Source organism: Cyprinus carpio, chromosome A16, assembly GCF_018340385.1.
Source record: "Cyprinus carpio isolate SPL01 chromosome A16, ASM1834038v1, whole genome shotgun sequence".
In the NCBI taxonomy this organism is placed as follows: domain Eukaryota; kingdom Metazoa; phylum Chordata; class Actinopteri; order Cypriniformes; family Cyprinidae; genus Cyprinus; species Cyprinus carpio.
This window is the reverse complement of record NC_056587.1, coordinates 14,373,441-14,394,107: the sequence shown is the minus strand read 5'-3', so window position 1 is coordinate 14,394,107 and position 20,667 is coordinate 14,373,441. Positions and strand designations below refer to the sequence as shown.

Genomic DNA, 20,667 nt, shown 5'->3' with positions numbered 1-20,667 from the left:
TTTTCGGACAGGAATGTTCATTTTAAAGTTTTGTGTTACTAAAAGCAATAATTGGAAAGAATAACATCTCAGCATATGCCCTCTGTCTTAATGAGGCCATCCATGTCATTTAAGTCAAACAAGACAGAGCACCTCTCAGCGACGAGCTGAAATACACCCCCTCGCACAATCATTAGACAGCTAAATGCCCGTAATGTTTACACTGATCTTCAGGCTGTGTGGTCAACGAAAGCACTTTATCCTCTCTGCATTGATTCTGCCATGGATCCTAAATCTCCTCCAACTGTTAAATGGGTGAAAACTGCATTACATGATTCCCCCCAAGTCTTGAGCGTTAACACATTTTCTTCACCTTTTCTAGTGATTCATTCTGTACAACTGAATAATGTTTCCACTTCCTTGTGGTCTGCAGTCAGTAAATAATTGCTTATAAATGACATACAAATGGCCACAGAATAGGTTATCACACATGAGTCCTAATTATTCTAAATGAATGCCATTCTAGACTACACATATTTTTATGTAGGACCTATCCCAGAGTTATAATGCACATGATTAATATATGCTTTATATTTATATATTGAAAATATATTTTATTACATAAAAAATATGGAATGTATTATATTTAAATCTAGAATATTAAAGTATGTAAGTATAAACTTTGGGATCGTTAAGATTTTGTCAATGCACTCTAATGGGAATTTGTAACTGTTTTACGTTTTGGCAAATTGGTGGCTAATTTTTATGAAATTTTTAATGATTTGAACATTTCCATATGATTTCGTATGAGTTTCAAGTTTGAATCTTTGTGCTATTTTTTTTTTTTTTCATACAAATCACATGAATTCATACAAAATCATTGCTTCATGAGATTGGGTTGGATTCTCTAATATTTTTGAAAGAAGTCTCTTATGCTCACCAAGGCTATAGATTTATTTGATCAATACAGTAAAACAGTAGTATTGTGAAATATTCTTACAATTTAAAATAACTTTTTTATTATTTTAATATATTTTCGATAAATTCTATATAAACTTGTTACATGATTTCACGTTTCTTAAGAAATCATTCTAATATGCAGATTTGCTACTTCAGAAACATTCCTTTTATTATTAATGTTAAAAACAGTCGTGCTGCTTAATATTTTTGCGGAAACGTTGATGCACTTTTTAAGGATTCTTCAAATCGAAAGTTCAAAAGAACAGCGTTTATTTGATTATTTATATAAATTATTTTCAATGTTATAAATTACTTTACTGTCACTTTTGATCAGTTTAATGTGTCTTTTATGCATATCAATAAAAGTATTAATTTCTTGAGAAAAAAATAACTTGCATTAGTTAGTGCTTTGACCTAATTTAGGAGCAATGTTATTGATGAATCATGATTTTTGCTCAGAATGTTCTCACACAGGTTTTATGCACGTTATTGAATGAGTCCCATTAAATTAAACCTTTCAATGCCTTATTAATGTAAGTAAGCTCAATCATACCTCAAGTCTGGTGGTCTCTAAAACTTTTAAGACCTCCTAAACCTCTGGCGGTTTATCATTATAGCCAAATACCCTGTGGATCAAACACTAGCCTCGGGCACATTTAAGTGTTATGAAAGCACAAGTTTTGTATCATGTTGAGCCAGAGGGCCTCTCACGACGTCTGTAAGCTGCATTCCTAAACGTCTCTCCAGGTTTCTTATATCATCTTGGCATGAGCAGATTAGTTTTGAAGAATGTATTGATTTCTGCTTTTGTGCTTTTCTCAGTGAGAACATGAAAAGGTGGGACATGATGGAAACACAGTAACAACAAAGGGAGGAAGAGGTCTAATCTAAGGCAAGATGCAGCCCGCCTGGCAGAAAAGCCAGAGGTAAGGTGACTGTCACATTGAAGGGTCCTGCAATTTAATAACTTTGAACAAAGACCTAGCGTGATCTTTAATTACGCCACATGATAGGAGATGCAAACCTCTTCATATTACCTTGCCAACCTTGGTTAAATTATTTGTCTGACAGACCAAATGGAACATTTAGAAAAGGAGCTGTGAATGTGCAGATAGCCAAGGTTCCTTGGACAGAGGAAGGTAGTGAAGTAAGAGGACATTTCAAGAGTAAAATTGATGGAGACAAGGGAGGGAATTGATAGTTAGAAGACAGGAGGCAGCCGGCAAGGCGATTATACCCATCTCACTTGTATGATTTAGAGCCCTCTGACCATATAATACAACAGAGAGAATTAATCAGTGCACAGATATATGGCAAGAGCCAATTTACACTTTAAGTTTCAGTGATTTCCTCGGATGGATTTGCTGGAAAATATGGCTCCTCTGTGAATACACTCTCACTCCTACTGGTTCTCATATTGCATTACGTACAGCTGCTATGTGAGTAAAAAGGAAGTGATGACACATGAACAAACACATAATGCTGGTACCATGGATGCCAATCCAATGTTTTTCAGCAGCACTGGTCCAATTGGCTAATTTGTGTAGGAGAACATGACAAAGTTGTAATTGCTCTTACCTTTTTACCTTTTCATTATCTCTCTCCAGGGATTCTGTTATAGCCACCTTTTCCCGTAATTGAAAAGTCTAACTACAGTGTGTGTGTGCTTGGGTGTGTGTTTATGAATTCAGTGCTGTCTACACATCAATGTCTGAATGTATTATTTATCAACTTTTTTATATATTTGTCATTGGAATAAGTTTTTAAACTGTTTTATATATATAAGGCAGGTTATATACTGTATAAGTCATCCTAATTGTTATATTTTTTACTCTAGTGATTATTTTTCAGTGTGAGGTTTCTAAAATAAAATATTGAACATGCATTAATAGTAGTAACTTAATCTGTTTTAAAAATTGTTCATTGAAATAAAATGTAAAATATTAGATGGAAAAAAAATAAAATGTTGCCTTGCCAACTAAATAAAATAAGTCTGTTGAAGCACTAAAATTGATTAAAAAAAAAACAGAAATAAAAGTGAAGCTAAATAGAAATAAAATACAAATAAAATGGCAAAAGCATGTAACAAAATTCCCAAAAAACAAAAAATAAATGAAATGAATATGAATAAATAACTACTTTACTACTACACTGGTGCATGTTGTCACACATATATGGGGCAAGTTGTCACAAATAAACCTAACCTATTAGAGACTTGGTGGTTGCAGCTAAATTTGCTATTTTCAAACAAAAGATAATAATTAATGAAAAAGCAAAAATGTAACATTCATAAACACCATTGTTTTGACCAACAAATATTGTAATTAATAAATTGTAAAAACAGAATAATGAAAATTGAAATAAATAAAATAAATAACTTTTAGTTTCCCTTGTGTTTATGCCATGTGCTTTTGTTTTCAATTGCGTTTCATTCTCATTGGTTTCATTATATTTAAGTGGTGCACATTTTCTCATTCGTAGATTGTATTTATAGCCCTGATTTTGCCATGGATTGTTGTCTAGCTTTGTCCTCTTTTGATGCTGTAGTCCACTGTTGTGAGATTCATCTTCCATGCTTTATCTAGTTAGGTTAAAGTCATGTTTATTTTCAAGTTTTCGTTTTGTTTGTACACTTTTTGAATCATGAAATAAACTGCATTTGGGCTCAGCTTCATGGTGTAAGCGGAGTCTATTTATATATACTGTATATCATGTTATGAATTAATTTGTTTCCATTTATTTAATTAGACAAAATTATTTGTCATTTCTACCTGTTTTAAGTGTTTTTAACTGATTTTTAAGTTTTCAGAGCTTTATTTCCTTCATCAGTAGTTAAATTCAAAGTGGTTTTAAGAAGTGTACTAAACACATCAGTACAGGTTGTAGCTTTGACACCACTTAAAAACGTAGGTTTTAAATTTTAGCGGGTTGCACAGTATTTTTACAGTGCAGAAAAGCCAACTCCTCGTCAACATGAGTCAGCCCACTTTGACTGACCTCTGAACATCACTCCCACAATCCCTCAGTCATCAGAGCATTAATCAAACCCCTGTGTAACCTATCGGGAAGTTAATCAACGGAGACTCGGGATGTATAAGATGATAAAGGAGCCCAGAATCAGTTTATACTGCTGAACTGGTCATGGTTGAGAAAGATATTTTTTGAGCCTTGAAGATGAAAGCTTTTCCTGTCCACCAAAATTCTGATGCAAGAATGACATGTTAAAATGAAATGACACAATTCTGTTTCAGACAGATTTACAGATTATAGCGTCACAGAGAGATTTTTAATCAGTTTATTTTGTTATTTGATTATGTTTTGCAGCGTTAAGGCAAATTGACAGCTAAGAATCAGTGTTTTGAAATATTATGCACTGGGTAAACAAGCAGGCGTTTGTCTTCAGGACCGAGTGAAAGAAAGAGGGGGGCGAGAGAACAACAGAAACTGAGTGGAAAGAAACAAACCATTCTTTATAAAGCATATATTAAATTTAAAAAAGATATGATGTGTGAGATAAAGCCCTTGTTTCATGTGACATGCTTTAGACTGTTAACAGCCTTCCTGGACTTGAATGGACCTCGGAGCCCAGTTGTATGTGATCAGAGCCTTGAATGCTGCGCATCAGGCCATGCACTTTTCTAGAGAGGTCTGATGTTAAGATGTTACTCATATCCAACATTTCCACAAGAAAGAGAATAGCAAACCACTCAAATAGGAATATATGCATGTTAAAATAGCACAAGCAGGTGAAAACCTTGGTTTGTAGGTGACACAATCAATCTTTTGAAGTAATATAGAGATGCTGTTTTAGATAAGTGTGTTGTGATAATAAACAGCTGAAAAGGTTTGTGTTCCATCATTCAGCTTGCAAAAACATTATTTTTGTTCAGTGTTGTCTTTGACAACACTACCATCTTGTGGCAGATGCATGTGCTTTTACAGAGTTCAGTTTCACATTAATAAAGTGTTGAGTGGCATTAAGATGATGATGATGATGAACAAGATGATGAACCATTTAACCTTTCAAATAGTTGTATCTCGGCCAAATATTGTCCTATGCTAACAAACCATACATTAATGGAAAGCTTATTTATTTAGCTTTCAGATGATGTATAAATTTCAATTTCGAAAAATTGACCCTTATGACTGGTTTTGTGGTGCCATAGCTGTTTCATAATATATATTACTGGAAAATGATCGAATACAGTGCAAAACATAACTGATTTAAAATTTAGCATTGCCCATTTTCACAGATGATGATGCTACCCAATATCTGTTCCTGACTATATAATTCTAAATTTTCAACACTTCAAATACACAGTGTAACACCAAGCTCTATTGAACACTGTTACTGGCTTAACAGCTTGAAAAATCTAAGAATGAGAGAATTTCTCTCATGAATGTCTTGAATAAATGAAATGTCTTATTGTTAACGTCACTTAAAAAAAAAATTAAAAAAATCAAGAATAAAATCATTTGGAAGTGTTTGCCTTGTTAACTACTTCATTGCAGTGTTTTTAAACTGTCATAGCATGGTACAATGCTTCATTAAACAAATAAAAAAAATGTACACTAACTTTTTCTGGGATATGGTGGTATTGGTTGGACATAGACCACAGTTGAAGTCAGATATATTATGGAAATTTGTTAAATAAAGCTGTTGTCTAGAAATGATTAGAAAATTAGATAAAAATATAATTGGCATATATGCCATCCTAAAAGGTATGGATTTATTGCTTCAAAACATTATCAGAGTGATGATTTAATGGAATAAGCTTCTATTTGACTAATTTACTGGCTTGTGAACTGTTAATTCATATACAGACCAAAAAAAAAAAACAACAACAACAAAAAACACTCACTGTCATGTTGTACTAAGTGAATAATGAGAGATTTTTCATTTTTTGGGTGAACTATCCTTTGAAGTAATCTGACATTGTTGTTTTTTTCACTTCATTTGACACCATGACAGTTGCTGTAGTTGTGCATTGAATAGATTACAATAGCTTTATTGTTCATAATAATGAACAAGTTACTCACTTGTTATTGTCTGCATATATCAAACTGGTGTTTTGTTACTCCCATGTATGAAGAACTCTATACAATGTTTTGTATACTTTTCTGTCTAGACAGGAAACACGAGGAAATTAAGTGGAAGGTGGGACTTACAGTTGTTTATTCACTTAAATACAACAGTACATCAACACAGGCATTTCCACACACAACATTATAGGTAGGTTATCACCAGTCTTTATTGTTCCTGTTCTGCACTGTAGCAGAACATGAGTGTTAGTTCAGCTCCGTGCAAAAAAAAAAAAAAAGAGTCCAAGTGATGAAAGAAATTCAAGAGGTTCTAAAGTAACTTTCTGAACAGTTCTTCCTCTTTACATAAGTGCAATACAAAAACAAAAACAATCGTTAAAACAAACTCTAAACATGGTCATGTTTCAGATAGAAAAGTCTTTTGAGATTCTGTAAGTGGTGAGTAGATTAGTACAGTTTAAAAAAGAGACACTTCGCAGTTTAGCAGAAATCATTTAGAGAGTTCCGTATAATTCCACTTGAGCATCATGGGAACTGGTGCTTTAGGTCAAATCCCGGTGATGCCAGGAAATGACCTCATCTATTGTCTTTCTCAGTGACATCATCTCTTGGAGGCTCCCTGTTCACTCTACTATGTGATTTCAAATGGTATGTTAATTTCTTAAACAGTGGTACAGCAGTAAATACAACATATCTGTTAACAGTTTACATTTAATATCTACAGTATGTAATTAATATTATAAAACAATTTCCTATAATTATGGTCTTTCATTAAATAAAGCACCCACCATGCGATCATTTTCTGAGATATTTGCCTTGTAAATCATCATTATGAGCCAACTGACAACATGCCAGTCATAAGTTCCAGTCTTTGATGACATCATCAGTCTGTGACATCATTGTTGTCTGCTGGTGCTGTTACACTAAAGGGCCATTCACATAGAACACATTTTTACATACAACTGTGCAGCTTTTCCATTGTTTTTCTTTGTAAATATGCACTACATCTCACGTCTTTATCAGCATCTCACACATGACACAGCATTCTAATTATACAGCGCTCAAGTTAAAAGAAATTCAACTTTTAAAAAATGCCACAGACCTTGCCCTGCGTCTTGTATTTTCAAATGCAAAAATACACTTGTACATTATTGTGCTATGTAAACATGCGCTGCATTTGTGTCTTCTGCAGTGTCTCGTGCATGAGCACCATGTTTTTAAAAGGCTGTGTCATGTTAAGTGCAATTTAAAAATCTCAACACCTTGCTCTCTTTGTATTCTGTATTCCACTGTATTGCTTTTCATTGGTTTTCTTTTATAAAGATGTGACAGATGCGTGTCTTTGACCGTTCTGCTTGCATCTCGCATCTTCTGCAACATCGTACATGAACTAACTTTCTAAAAATGCAGTGCTTAAGCTAAAAGAAGATTATCTTTCTTGAGTCTTCTGTAGTGTTAAGCTCAACACAGCATTTTAAAAACACAGTGCTAAAATAAGTTATGCTTTTTTTAAAAAAAAAAAAGCATCTCTAAACCTATCTCTTTTTTTTCATTCAATTACCTCGTGTCTAGCATTTTCAAATGCAGAAATGCATTCTGTGTGAATGGCCCCTTTTTGTTCTCCACATGTTCCTCTTTGCAAAAATAAATGCTGGTCACCATTTATCATGACTTTGCGTTTTTGCTACTTCACAAACGCTACTTCTTTTACTGGGACCGGATCATAAACCAGCTTTTACGCTACATTGCACAGAACCTTTCCTGGTTAATGCAGCAACAGCCTAGTGACACAATATTCATCTCAAGGGAATATGAATCACTTCAATGGGAAAATAGATCATCCTTCTACCTTCTATCTGATGGATCTGTGTTGGTTTATGAACAAGGGCTAAGACAAGGGGAGCTGCACAATTCATGATACAACAGCTAGATGCATTTCATGGTCATTAAAAGGTCAGACAGGTCCTTTCTCTTCAGTAGCCATCTCACACAGGTATACATAAACATTCAAAAATGCACACACACTCACGACAAGCACCTGTATGCATACTCACTCAAGGACGCATGCATGTAGTCAGGCACATTAGAATATACATTTAACACAGATTAGTTTTGATGCTCAGACTCTTCTTGTAAATAAAGTGCTGAACTTCGAATAGAAAAATCCACATATGCACAGAACACACAAAGGCATTCATATCAGGGCATGAGTAAAGGTAAAGGCCATAGTTATAGCCCTTGTGTACAAAAGGAACATTTTCATGACAAACGGGAGACATCATAGCTGTAATGGACATAATTCATCAGTTTCTCAAAAGCCACTTTGGCTGGGATAGTTCACCCAAAAATGAATATTCTGCCATTATTTATAAAAATATATTTTTGATTAAATTTAAATGAAGGAATCAAAAGATATTTTTGAACCCCAGTGACTTTCATAGTATGGGCAACAGTTGAAGCATTCTTCAAAATATCATTGAGATTTGGAACAACAAGAAAGAAACTAAATGATGGGTTTTCATTTTTGAATGAACTGACCTTTTAAAATTTTCCAAACAAAGAGTGTTGACTTTCTAATAAATTTGAAGCATAAAGATGAGCAGAACACGCAGCGTTTTCCTTTTTGTTTTAAAGTATTAATCAGCCAGGGCTGCATCTGAAATCAGTATCGATCTGATACTGCAATCCAGTGACATCACATCCTACTGTCCTTTCCACAACATCCAGTATTTCAGGCCTCTTCACAGGTTATACATTAGGGAAGTGTGCACTGGCAGTGCAAAACCAATGGATTGCAATTCGCAGGTAATTATAAACTAACCTCAACGTGGCACTGGATGGGTCGGACACTCTGTAAGGCAAGTCAGAAGTCAGTTTGACACTAATTTGCACTGGTTTACTGAGATAATAGTAGCCAACACAGAAAATTGGAGTCTAAAAAGCACTGCAAAGTGGAAAATTTGATATGATTAATTTAATATATATATATATTAATAATCATATATATATTAATCAGTTACCTCTCAGTAAGGTATTCCTTATTAAGTTTGCAATATTTCAGTCATCATTTTAAAAGACCTGTGAATTTAACCTGTGAGTTCATCTGAGCTCCACATTTTGCTAATTGCACTGGTCTAATCGCATGGGAACTTTATTTACTGACATTTTACTTACTGTGTGCATTCCTGTAATTCAAACCGTAGCACATGGTGCTAGCAACCCCAAGGTCATGGGTTTGATTCCCAGGGAACAAAGGAAAAAAGTCTATTTAGATTTACTACATATATTGAATGCAATATATGTCTGGCAAATGCATAAATACCATGTGCGTAACATAGTTAAGAGCAGCACATGGCACCAAAATGAAGTTGGATTTAGAGGCACAATGCAAGTATGAACATTTCCAGTGATCCAGTCTACCTAAACTATCCTGTATGCAAACTAACCTGTCAGCAAAAATGCTGACATCCCTTTACAGACCTCATGTAAACCAGGTTTAATAGGTTGTAATGGCACTCGTCAAACAAATCAGCACCTTTCAGTGGGCAATCCATTCTTCAAATGTAATGTGGTTTTAAAGCATATCACTAGTTTGGTGAACTGAAAGCGGTTGGTTCAAAATGCATTACCAGGCCACATAAAACCATTAACGACACATATAACATACACTGAAAAGATAACAAGAAGGACCTTCATTGTTAGTTGCTTCAGTTGTTGTAGACCAGTTCAATCCTTCCTACATGTGCAAGCCAAGTGTCCCTGCCATGATATCTATTCCTGCTTCTCTTCTAGATACATCTTCACCCGTTTGCGCACATAGAATGCAGTGAGAGCGCTGCAACACGCTGTGAATATAAAAAGAGCCACTGCATCATGAGCCAAGTCTCCATGGAGACTTTCGTAGAAAGATCTCCTCTCGCTGAAATCCAGTCGCACTGCTTCAATCTGCACTAGAGTGCAGAGCACAAGGAACACGTGGAAGATCTGATGGCCCTGCCCGATGAAGTCACAACGTCCTGGGAACCAGCGCTCAGGATGGGGGTATGAGAAGAAGTAGGCGCTGATCAAAAAGAAGAGAACCTGGTAGCAGTGGTACACCACCGCCTGGTCGGCACAGACTTGTTCAGAGCTGTAGCATTTATAGATGCGATGGAACACTGGGCTGATGTCTAAACAGTAGGCCAGGCCCGAGGGAACCACTTGGAATAGCTTGTGAATGAATTTGGGCAAGTTTGGGCTGGCGTACTTGCCGTAGCAGCAGCCCGTACAGGACAGCCAGGCCAGGAAGGCCGCGGCTGGCAAGAAAAAGCTTCGCACTTGAGCGTGCCATTCTTCTGCAATGACGTAATAGAAGTGGGCCAGGGCGCTGCCATACTGGTATACGGCTACGCCAACGTAGTCCAAAAAATAAAAGGTGTAGTGGGAAAGCTCAGACTTGGCCGAGAGCAAGTGGGCAAGCGCGCTGCAGCCCAGGTAGGTGAACGCGGCTAGGAGCAGGATGAACAGCGGCTGGGCGTGTGGGTCCCGCAGGAAGTCCACAGTTTCAGACAGCTCCTGAAACTTGACTAAAATAATGAGGGAGGCCAGCAGGTGTGTCCACACATTTACAGATTCATTATGCCTCTGGAACAGAGTGAGGAAGTAGTAGCGCCAGTTCTGGTCAGGCGGCCTGTAGCCCGTGACTATGTGTGACTCACGGAAAACCCACGGCACATCGCTCACCATCACAGTACAAGGCAGTTTAGGGAAGGCTGACTCCAGGAAACGGGGGATCTGGCGAAGCTGCTGTGCGTTGATGAACAGCCTCCCAATCTGCTCCATCACAACTGTCGCCATGGTGAGGACTAATTAAGCGTCAGTCTTCTGTGAGATCTGTTTGGGAAAAGTATTCAACAGTTATATATATTACCCTTGCATTGTAACAAATGTCTAATGTAACAAAATTAAAGATTGATTGTAAATGACTCACAATATAGAACTTTAACTCACAATAACTTTATTTGGGGCAGAACTGCTTATGGTAGAAATTACTTAAAGAAAGAATAAAACTTACAGAAATACATTTTTAAAGAATATTGAAAAGGTTTTCAAATATTTTAGGTCTTCATAGTTTTGAACATCAAAAAAAAAAATTATAGTTTAAGGTTTAAAGTATGCACTGAAAAAAAAATACACATTTAAAAAAAATCATGAAGGCGTATTAAAAAGTTTCCAAGAAATTGAAATGTAAACTTATAGTTGAAACCTGTTAGTTTAAATAAAAATCAACCCCTAGGACATGAAAGTGGCAGAAGTTGCAAAATCCTTATATTTTTAAACATCTGTGCTTTAAAGAGTGCATTTTAAATAGCAGTTCATATGGGTTTTTGAAAAAATATTTTTTTTTTTTGCATAGTTATCCTTAAATGAAAACAATCTGCAAAGCTGTTAATCAAAAAAGTGCATGATAAATAAAGATATTGTCTCTCAAAAGAGTCGGTTCTGAATCGACTTAACAAGTCATCATATTTTCGAATCTTTTGCCTGTTACTGGAATACGTCACTGGGTAACACATTTGCATAATCCCTGCCTGCCCGCGAAATACGAACAGAGTCTGACCTGCCTACAAACACTTCTGCTAGTAGCTGTGTTCAAGGATACCACAGAAATACAATTCGAACCTTTTGTTGTGTGCTTGTCATTTTACCGAGGACTGCTTCTCTAATCTGGCTTTTTATCTTCATTGGCTTCTAATCTTCTTAATTTGGACTAACAAGCGTCTCCAAACCACAACCTGTAAGTACGATCGATACGTTATGTGTACATTTTCAATTAAGTGCACAAAATATTAAAGTTTTTGTGCCAATATGTGATGTACAGTATACCTAGTGCAGCTTTAGGTTTCCAGGTAAAGCAATATATTACTGTCTTACTTACGTAGTTCTGATAATTCGTTCTGAACCTAAGAATGTGTCGATTATTGTAGACTGACGTTGTTCTAATTACTTCGTTTAAAAATAAAGAATGTAGTGTAGCGAACAGACTTTAAAATCATTGTGAAATTGCTGTTTATTTTACTGCCATGGCAGTTATAGGGTTAATGCGGGAGAGACAAGCGAGGCTGGTACACCTGTGTCCTGTGTTCTGACTAAAAGTTAAAGGTGCTGTATGTAGGATTGACACCGAGTGGTTGAACTAGGTATTGCAGTCCGAATTCAAAATATTGGAGAGGGTTTTTTTCACCCGGCCCCTCCTCCTCAGACTTGATGCACACACAGGTTGCCAGATTGACGACACCAACAGGAACAAGCACACTTGAAATGAAATATGCTGTGTTTACCGGCAACCGGCAACCCGGTGTGCCGAGATATAATTGGGTAAACTTGCAGTGGGAGGGTTTCACAAACCAAAACAAGACAGACATTCTGGCCCGGAACACACATTTTTCAAAGGAGAATAACTGACTCTAGCATTGTTTTTCAGAAAAACAAGTATGTTAACTTAGCATGTTTCTTAAATATCTGCAAACATATAATGGTATTTTTATGCTTTAGTAGAGTCAAAAACTTACATACAGCACCTTTAAGACAGAGCGTCTTTTGTCTGTCGTTCTTCAAACATTACAGTAGACATATTTTGGTTTACAAACTGTATTGTTTCATCAGTTAGTCACGTTAGCACTCGGCTAACATATCCACAAAAAGTGTTTACAGTTTAGCAGCTAACCTTTAGCTGTGGGCACTAGTGATGCGTGGGTCGGATTTTTTTCCAACCCGCGGGTCCCACTTTTATGAAATTATTTGGCCCGCCCCAGCCCACCCCTCAAATAAAGTAAAATTTCTTTACCCGCCCTGCCCTGCGGGGTCCGTGGGCTATGAGACAACCCGCACATCGGGGACATCACACAAGTTACGTTGCTACGTAGACCATCATATTGTAACCTTATCAAAGAACCTAATAAAATATGAAAATATATTTTCCAAATATTTAATAAAGGCTATAGGGAATTGCACGCAATTTTGTTTTTAATGACCCGCCCCAACCTGCCCTGCAAATAAAGTGCCAATTTCTTTACCCGCCCCAACCCGACCCGCGGGTTACCCATGGGGTCCGTGGGTTATGAGACGACCCGCACATCACTAGTGGCCACTATTCGCTTGCATAACTGTTTTTGTATTTTATGTCATTGTTATAAGAACGGATTGGAGCACTATATTATTGTTTTATGTAAAGGTGCTTTGTCAATGGTAGCGCTGGCTAACTGGCTCAAGGACTCCTCTCTGTGCCAAGCTAATCCAAGATGGCGCCGCCGAGTTCAGACGCCGTCCAGGTCGCTCCACTTAAATTGTGTTTTTATTTACTTTTTTACTAACTTTTGCTTTCTCTCACTCACATTTCACTGCTGGTTATATATGCTCTATATAATCGTGTATGTGACGAATAAAAATCTTGAATCTTGAACAACAGGCTTTGCCAGCTGACCAATCAAAACAGAATAGGCTTTTGGAAGGGAGGGGTTTGCTCCGAACTTGCTTGGAATGAATAGTTTCGAAATCATTGGCAAATGACTCTAATATCAAATGTATATTTTTAGAAAATTACAATGTTTTCTGACTTTAGATGCATTTAAACCTGTTGTATGAGATTCCAATACAATATTAGGACACTTTAAAATACCATATGACCTGCTCTTTAAAATCGTGGCCTAGTTTTTTTGTCTTATTTCCATTCTTTATGAATGCATGCAAACGACGCCACAATCTAATCGATGTATGCAAAATGATACGTGTTCAAACAGAAGCATCCTGAAAACCTTATTTTGTGTAAAAACATGTTATGGATGCAAAAGTATTGCAAAGACCCAAAACTGGTTTATCCTGAAATTAAGGTACGTGATGTAAAACGGGGCGTTTCTTCTTGGACAATGAATAGACATTACCGCTTACGTAACATCAGCTCTCTGCGTAAAGAGCACATGTATTAATAAGGACGAATCTGATGAAACTAAAATTATCGATCATAATGTCTGGGATACATAAGGTCTGGGGGGGGGGGGGGTATAATGCATCTCTTGAAACGAAGAGAGGTATAATGCATCTCTTGAAACGAAGAGATTTGGGGGGAAAGGCTGTGGACAATTTTAGTGATGGCATCCCAGAAGACAGACCCTTCCCACACCCTCAAGCTGTTTCTCTCGTACAGTCTATGGTAAAATCCCAAAAAGAAACGTGACACCCCGGAAGCGCAACAACGAAATGTCTTGAGGAAATTAAACGTCTAACAGATGAAAGCACCAACTCAAAACGTTTTCTTCCTTGTCTCCTGTTCTGTAACGTTACACGTTTTAACAAATGTCGATAATCTATTTTAGGTTATACTGATCTTTCCTTCTCCCAGTTTCTTCTCAGCGTACGCGCTACACAAAGGCTATATCTGTTTCTGAAACTTCATCTAAAAGCATATACAGTGCATATGGGCATTTAATTTTTTGGCTTTCATCTTGCCTTAAACCTACGATCGGTAAATGAACTGGTTTACCTTTTTAGAGGACAATCCCCTCAGTCAGTGAACTGCATTTAACCGCGCCTTCACATGCGTCTTGAGGAAACGTAATTAAACCAAGAAACTTTATTTACAGAAAAAATATTACGTCGAAAATTGTTGAGCGGGAGAGGCTCCTGTCAGCTCCCTGCAGTAGCGCTGTCAGATGGCCGTAATCTAAAGATGCCTGATGGGCAGGCACACTGTCCAATCAGAAAAGCCGAAGACCATTGTCCCCGCCTCCGTCTAGAGTAACTCGCCAATAGGAAACAACCTTAAAGGTGGCAACACCCTCTAAAATGTATGGGCTGCGAAATGTGAAACTACCCTCTTCTTATTAATACCGCCTACATGCCCTCTTTAATAAAGGACGAAGTTAATGCCAATGTGGTATAACACAAAAGATATATATATATATAAAAAAATGCAATTTACTGAATAGTCAGTTTAAATGTACTCATTGTCTAATATGTGCACAATGTGAGTGTACTGTTGTTCTTTTATTATGCTAAGCTATGTGACAGCTTATCTCATCACCCACACAGGCACTCTGCTGACAATGTGTCCTTGTCAAACTCGATGTTAACAGTGGAAACAAAGGTCCACGTTGTGAATTTAGACACAGGAAGGCAAAATATTACTTCATCAGACAAGTAATAATAACAAATTCCCATGCACTTTGCAGTCTTGTACAACAATAAAGTTGTCAACAAGAAAATATTTAAAGAATTCTTGTTGTACTTGTCCTTTTAGTGGCAAATTTAATTTTTTTTTTTCATATTAATAGGCTTCTCCATCAATAATACTCTGATTGAATGAGTGATTGAATGATTCATACTGGGTCATAACAATGTGTGGGTGCTTTGAAGGTCATTTTGACATTTGAAATTTTTGCCCCTTCCTACAACACACAAGTAAATGATTTCATTTATTTTTTTTTTTATTCAATTAAAAAAAAAAAAAAAAAAAAAAAAAAACATTTATTTACACAACATATTACTGGACATGATAATTTTTTTTGGATGCATGTAATTGCTTCTACTAAGGGAGTTCAGAATTTGGAAATAAGCTATCATTTATTTTTAAAAAAAGTGATCTGGACAACAAGCCATTCATCACTGCAAAGCTGCTTACAACTGCTATAAATGTTCATGCTTCTAACTCTGTTTTGGCAACAAAGGATAAATCACTAATAGTTGTCATTGTCAACATCAGGATTTTTATTTATTTTTTTTAATTTTTTTTTGCTCAAATCATTTTAAGACCATTTTTCAAAAAAGCCTTGTCTAATATCTGTTCGACAAATTCAAAACCACTAGATGCCAGTATGGTTGAAATACATTCTCAAGCAACAGATTTTATTATTTTTTTAACACTCAAACCTTTGCAAGTACTTACTGGAATGCATTTATTTTTTTTATTAGTGCATATTGAGTATGAATTACTATAAAAGTATGATCTAGTAAAGTAAGGCGTGTGGATAATGAAATGTTTAGTTTTCACACTAGGAATCTCATGCAGATTATAAAGAGTACATCAAAAAGTGTCCAAAAAGATCTGATTATTGTTTTGGCAAAACATATTTTTCATATAGATTACAGAAACTGCCATTTATCTTCATAGTGTACACATTTTAAGAAGTTCTTTTACTCCACATTACAATCCGGCTGACTGACAGTTCAACAAAGAGGCAGTGGCAAAACTGGTACAATAACAAACAACTGTGCAACTTTATTAAGCTCATAGGATGGCAGTACTGACATACAAGGGAACAGGTGGACTTGCACAATGCAGTATACCAAGTATATAATAGACCTATGCATAACACAGGCATGCTTCCCTATCAGTAAAACACTGCTCATTTTAAACGCTATAGAGCTGCAACTGGACAAATCTACAGGTTAGTGGGGATGATGAAAGACAGAACTGAATACACATAAACTGATCAAATGTTGTGCATCAGCTTTCCCCAAAACCCCTTAATAAAAAAGTGGCAAGTACATGGATCCAAACACGGAAAACTGGCCAATTTAATGGAACAAAAAAGAAATCTTTGGATGCATTAAAAAAAAACAATGCTATACCCTAAATGAAAAGGAAAATGAGAGCGGAAACTTAGTTTTCACCCTCTGCCCCATCTTTTGTTTCTTTGTTCTTTCGTACCTCTTCGAGCTTCTTGTCCTAAAATAAAGAAATATACATCCATTAACATAATGGAAATTCAATAGATCTGAAACTTTACAAAGTAACATATAATGCGTATGTATTCATCAATTTACAAACCTTCTCTTTGAATTTCTCATTCAGAGCTGCCATGCGTGCTGTGCGGTTTTCTTTGTTGGCTTCCATTTTCTGGTTTAGTTTCTCCTCTGCCATCTTGCTAAAGTTGTTGTTCTCCTCCATTGCTTTCTGAAGGACTTCCTTCTCATGCTCTCGTTTCTCAGCTAAGTGCTTCAGGACCTCTGCCTCGTGGTTCTTATATGAGAAGGTAAACAAATGAGGAACAGAATGCACAGTCACTATGCAACGGATCCTTAAATGACCACTTACCTTGCGTCTTTCCTCTGCCGCCTCCAGTTTTTTCTGGATCTCGTCCAGAGATACCTCCTTCTTCTTGGGGGTGGAAAGTGGGAATTCTCCTTTGGCATCTGGAGCCGTAGGACTCAGGATGACTTCAAAAGCCTGTCCTGAGGCACGCTTGTCCAGTTCCTTAACCTGAATGTCTGTGAACCATACGCCATTGCATTTAATAATCCATGCTTGATTTTCTTTGCAGAATGTTTTCATTTAAACTACCTTATAGTGAAGCATATTGATTGCGATACTGGAGCTTAGCTGCTCATATTTTCACATCTTACCTCCAGAGGACGCCATTGCACTTCCAACCTCAACAGTGTCACACACCTGCCAAATGAATACATATAATAATATCAAAAAATGCAAAGGTTTTGTTACTAACATTGATTTAATCATGCTTACACAATCTTTTCTCTTAACTATCTGTCCCTCCCCACATATTGAAAACAAGTCTCAAAAACGCATCTTTTCTGTCACTGAAAAAAAAAAAAATATTCTTGGTGGTTGTTTTTTTGTTTTTTGTGAAATATTTTTGTGTGGTGTGTGCCTATTGTGGAATATACAAGAAATAATACATATAACTAATAAATAAATATATAATTAAAATACACTACTTAAAGGAGTGGTGTCGCCACAATAGACATGCATAATAAGTGAATGATATTATGGGAAGGAAACAAGCTGGAATACATAAGGTCAAACAAGGGAACAAGTCTATTAAATAGCAATATATCCTTCTTTATGCTGGAAGCCAAGAAGAGGACGAGTCACTGCCAGCACAAGAAGCCATCTATTCAGACGTGCTGTCATCATCGTCTAATTAAACAATAACAGTTTAATTAAAATATATAATGCAGGGTGTACACTCGGGTGAAATGTAGAGACAAACAAATCAGCATCATGCATAATGTAATGAGATCCAACTGGCCACTGAGAGATTAAAACAAAGGGGATATTGTGTAAGAAACGAACAAAGACAGCCTAATTCGCTGAAGTGGTTCGTCAAATATTAAGTATAAGACAAACGTGTCATCTTAAAAATGACCTGACCACATATCATCTCTTGATGGCTGAAAATAAACCTCCAGCCCCAGTGTCTATCCGATGGGATGCAGGAAACCATCTGGAGACAATAGATGGCCGAGATACACCCTGAACCCCCATTATAACAGCCTTCAAAAATCCATAATACCACAAACTATACTAAATTACGTATCAATAAGACCCTAATAATGTTCAAGAAACATGCAAATATGGAATGCAACATTTACAAATAAAGGTATTGGCGTATCCCCGTTTACAGCAAACCAGATCACACCCTAATCTCTCCCATTTCATACCAGACACAACTGCACTGCCCATTGTACAGAATAATCTCAGTCTTGACATGCAAAATGCCTAATTCCATATGTTTATTAATCGATGTTATTGATGTATTATAAGGTAAATAATATTATTTGAAAGCACGGTTGGTAAATGCACACAAATAACAAAGACAAAAGACGTCGAGACCCATTAGATCACCCATCACTGTACTGTGGGCTGTATAATATACTGGGATTGTTGTTAAGATTTTAGGTAAAACAGAAAACTGTTGAAGTCTATGGCTGACAATAGAATAGATTTTGCACTAGCAAAACGGCTAAATCAACAAGCAGATTTCAACTAAGTTAAACGAGAGCCAGACGGCTAATGATGAGCTCGACGGTTTGAACAATTCTCTCCCGATTAAACGACGATAAACACAAAACCTTAATGTTCGCGCAACGACGAGCAGTTAGATTGCTGCGAGTGCTAATTTTAAATTCATGGACTTATTTATTTATGGTAACGGAACGTTAACTCTATTTCTGATGCCCTTATATGCATAAATCTTTGAATTTTTATACTTTAGATGCCTCCTCCTTCTGTCACGTCAGAAACGGTTGAGATGTAGGGCAAAAATATGAATTTTTGACAATAACTATAACAAAAAACACACCCACCTTTGGATGCAGTGGAAATCAGAGCTGGGTTTGACCGCGCGCAGATCCCTCTCTGCCTCAGCATCAACTGTTCGCGCAAAGGAGGACCAAATCGTGTTACGTCACATTTGAATGTGACCAATGATCGTCGAATAGAAAATTCTGGGATATGTAGTACGCTATAATTTCAATAGAAATTATGTGATTTACTTTTAAATTATTTGCATAAAATATATGACTGCATTCACATTAAAAGTGTTAAATGGTTATTTCTCAAAATAAATTATAAATTATAAATGGACAATTCGACTAGCCTATTATTTCAGACGCCATTTTTATTCTTCTTTTTAATTGAAAATAAGAATTTTTATTATTAAATAAATGATATATACTGACCAGATATACTTGTGATGACAACTTAAGATGAGGCTGTAATGGAACAAGCGAGTCCTGACGTCACCCCTTTGTTAGTCATGTCACAACAAGTGGCCTAGACTAAACAGTACAGCCCAATAAATTCTTATAACAAAGCAGCGACATGTCTGTGACCTGCTTTAAATTTTTTTGGAGCAAAGCAATATGGCAATTAATTCTTCCAATGCCTCAGTGAATCCTCTGTCAGTGCATGAACTTTAGCTAAATGGCAGAGCTGACAGTCGCAGCCATGTGATCAAGCTGACTGGTTTTTACTGCTGGTTTTTGTTTCCATGCCATTAAATGGTCTTGGTCTCTGCTTGAGAAAAGCAAATGTGGGAATCAGTTGTTTTGACTATTTTAAATACATTAATGCATTCATATTACACTCACTGCATTCATTAATTTAGCAGATGCTCTTTTCCAAAGTGACTTTCAAATGAGGAGAATACAACAATTACTGGCATGCATTTGCATTAAATACGCTTATTTGATATATTTTGCTCCTAAGTTAAATATCTCTCTAATATTTTCCTGTATAGGCCTTATCTCTGTCCAAAAGTGCTTGTATCATGCTCTGCCAGTCTCCTCCTGCCCCACCCAGGATCTCATTCATCCTGTTTGAGGGAGACATTTTGTAAGCTGCCCAGAGCAAGGGGGAGCAGATGGTGCTTAGATGCCTCGCCCTGCCTAGGGTCTCTGTGTCTTGCACAAAGACACAAAGGGAGCTGAGAAACCCCCTGCCATGGACATTTTTTTAGCTGTTATCACTGGGGGCAGAGGGTATCATAAAAGCTATTTTAAACAACATTTAAGTGAGTATAAATGAGTTCATTAGCAGGCTTTTCATAACCATAAACATACTTCCTACACATGTGTTGCTTCCCACACATGTTGCTGACTGTTTGGTATTAAGCAGAGATTTTGGGGGGTTTGTGAGAGCCTGACCCTCCTATTTTTTTCTATTTATTATTTTTTGCAAACAAGTTAGAATAGAATAGAATAGAATAGAACAGAATAATTTATTTTATTTGTATTTATTTTATTAATTACTTATTTTATTTATTTATATTTGCATACAAGTAAGCTATACATGATCAAATATGGCTTAGTTGCACATATTTATGTTAAATTAATGTATTCTATATATACAGTACATACACAGAGTGCATTTATATATTTATTTTGCAAACAAGTAAGCTATACATA

General features: G+C 36.4%; 2 protein-coding genes across 2 annotated transcripts; both read right to left on the bottom strand.

Moving 5' to 3' along the window:
* Positions 1-6,086: 6,086 nt before the first annotated feature.
* On the bottom strand, positions 6,087-14,696 carry LOC109086879 (membrane progestin receptor alpha-B). The gene is made up of 2 exons (XM_019101152.2): positions 14,501-14,696; positions 6,087-10,854 (listed from the first exon to the last, which is right to left on the bottom strand). Exon 2 carries the CDS (start codon positions 10,816-10,818, stop codon positions 9,754-9,756), a length of 1,065 nt encoding a protein of 354 aa, XP_018956697.1. The 5' UTR covers positions 10,819-10,854; positions 14,501-14,696; the 3' UTR covers positions 6,087-9,753.
* A 1,513-nt stretch (positions 14,697-16,209) lies between these two features.
* LOC109086882 (stathmin-like) lies at positions 16,210-19,182 on the bottom strand. Its single transcript, XM_019101155.2, has 5 exons — positions 19,066-19,182; positions 17,362-17,407; positions 17,054-17,226; positions 16,787-16,978; positions 16,210-16,684 (listed from the first exon to the last, which is right to left on the bottom strand). The coding sequence occupies exons 2-5, from the start codon at positions 17,375-17,377 to the stop codon at positions 16,619-16,621; spliced, it is 447 nt and encodes a 148-aa protein (XP_018956700.1). The 5' UTR covers positions 17,378-17,407; positions 19,066-19,182; the 3' UTR covers positions 16,210-16,618.
* Positions 19,183-20,667: the final 1,485 nt, after the last annotated feature.

Excerpts from the sequence above, each read along its gene's own strand:
- LOC109086879 (XM_019101152.2), bottom strand. The coding sequence starts at position 10,818 with ATGGCGACAGTTGTGATGGAGCAGATTGGGAGGCTGTTCATCAACGCA.
- LOC109086882 (XM_019101155.2), bottom strand. Across the intron at positions 16,979-17,053 it reads CGGCAGAGGAAAGACGCAAG|AACCACGAGGCAGAGGTCCT; the intron begins GTAAGTGGTCAT and ends TTCTCATATAAG. Across the intron at positions 16,685-16,786 it reads ATGAGAAATTCAAAGAGAAG|GACAAGAAGCTCGAAGAGGT; the intron begins GTTTGTAAATTG and ends TCTTTATTTTAG.